The 1,430-nt window shown below is 52.9% G+C and overlaps 1 protein-coding gene across 1 annotated transcript; it reads left to right on the forward strand.

Moving 5' to 3' along the window:
* The first annotated feature begins 393 nt into the window (after positions 1 to 393).
* Positions 394 to 1,053, forward strand: LOC144160585 (uncharacterized). Its single transcript, XM_077691834.1, has one exon. It carries the CDS (start codon positions 394 to 396, stop codon positions 826 to 828), a length of 435 nt encoding a protein of 144 aa, XP_077547960.1. The 3' UTR covers positions 829 to 1,053.
* The last annotated feature ends 377 nt before the right edge of the window (positions 1,054 to 1,430 follow it).

Below are 1,430 nucleotides of genomic sequence, written 5' to 3' on the forward strand. Positions count from 1 at the left end.
GAGAAGGTACATCGCCTGCAGTCGATGACATACTTAAGGCAGCCTCAAGTTTTCTCCGTGCCCAAGCTAAACACACTCAAATGTGCTAGGCGGCACCCCATTCATTAGGCGCATTTTGTTTAAGCTAGCAGTTGTTGCCCATTCAAAGTGGCTTTCTGACTCTCTGGACCATTCGGTCTAAATTTCGGGAAGCTCTGGCGGTCATTCCAATTCAACGAAGGGAGCTATCACCTCGTTGACTTTCTACTGCCCATTACGGGGGCGGGATGATATCTCAAAGCGCATACGTTGCATTCGGGATGATATTGCTCGGTAAGCACTTGGACAGGAACCACAGTGCGCGAGGATATGGAATTCGAACACGCTTGGCGCGCGCACTGCGGAGACGCGCAGATGGCGGCTGCAGTAGCCGTCGCATTGACATTGCAGGTTCCAGTCCTTCTTGCCTTTGTGGCTGTCGCATCCGCGGGTCTGTTGGGCGGCGGAGGAGGAGGCTTTGGTGGTGGTGGCGGTGGCTTCGGTGGAGGCGGCTTCGGAGGCGGCGGCGGAGACGACGACATTGGCGTGGCGTCCATCTCGTACGTGGCCAAGCCTGTGGTGAGCGTCAAGTACGTGGCCAAGCCCGTGGTCAGCTACGTGGCCAAACCGGTGGCCACCGTTTCACACGCCATCAAGCCTGTGGTGACCTACACCACGATTTCGAGCGGCGGCGGAGGCTTCGGTGGAGGAGGCTTCGGAGGAGGCGGAGGCTTCGGCGGAGGAGGCTTTGGCGGCGGAGGCTTTGGCGGCGGAGGCGGTGGCGGCCACGGAGGATGGCCATGGTCGTGAGGACAAATCCTTTGCGCAGGTTTCCCGACGACTCCTTTCTCGTAGTCTTCCCGTGTTTGAAGAACTCAACGACAGACTCCAAAAGTGATAAACCCAAAAAGTGCTCCCATCGTCCGCGGTGGTTTGATCACCTTCCACTGAGATGCGAATACAGTAAGAGAAAGGAGGAAATAAGGAAGTTTTTAAGGCAAAACCTTCCATTGAAAAACGTACAATCAGAAAATAAATAACCGGCTGCTCACTTTTTTTTCTTTTGTGTCAACTACTTTCGAAGTAAATGCGTGAATGCTTCACACTGCTTCAGCGAGGTTAATTTGTGCTCTGACATGACGGTATAGGACGACACGCTACGTTCCTCAAATGAAAACAAAAGCGGAAAGCAGTTTAATGGGTATACGCTCTGAAGTGAGCGTCTTAAGAAACCCCCCACAAAAAAGCCCATTCTGTGGCCGTTCAACCCTCCGCAGGTTGATCCGTTTTCCCATTTGAGACTTCGTCATCGAAATGGCTCCTTCAGCATGAGTTGCCTACAATCTGCGACAAAAACTATTATTGGGTGCTTCAAACCAGGCCAAAAAATTGCAGACTTTGCGTTCGTAGGA

Source organism: Haemaphysalis longicornis, unplaced genomic scaffold (assembly GCF_048455015.1).
Source record: "Haemaphysalis longicornis isolate Haplotype H1 unplaced genomic scaffold, Haemaphysalis longicornis Haplotype H1 scaffold_1, whole genome shotgun sequence".
NCBI classification, from domain to species: domain Eukaryota; kingdom Metazoa; phylum Arthropoda; class Arachnida; order Ixodida; family Ixodidae; genus Haemaphysalis; species Haemaphysalis longicornis.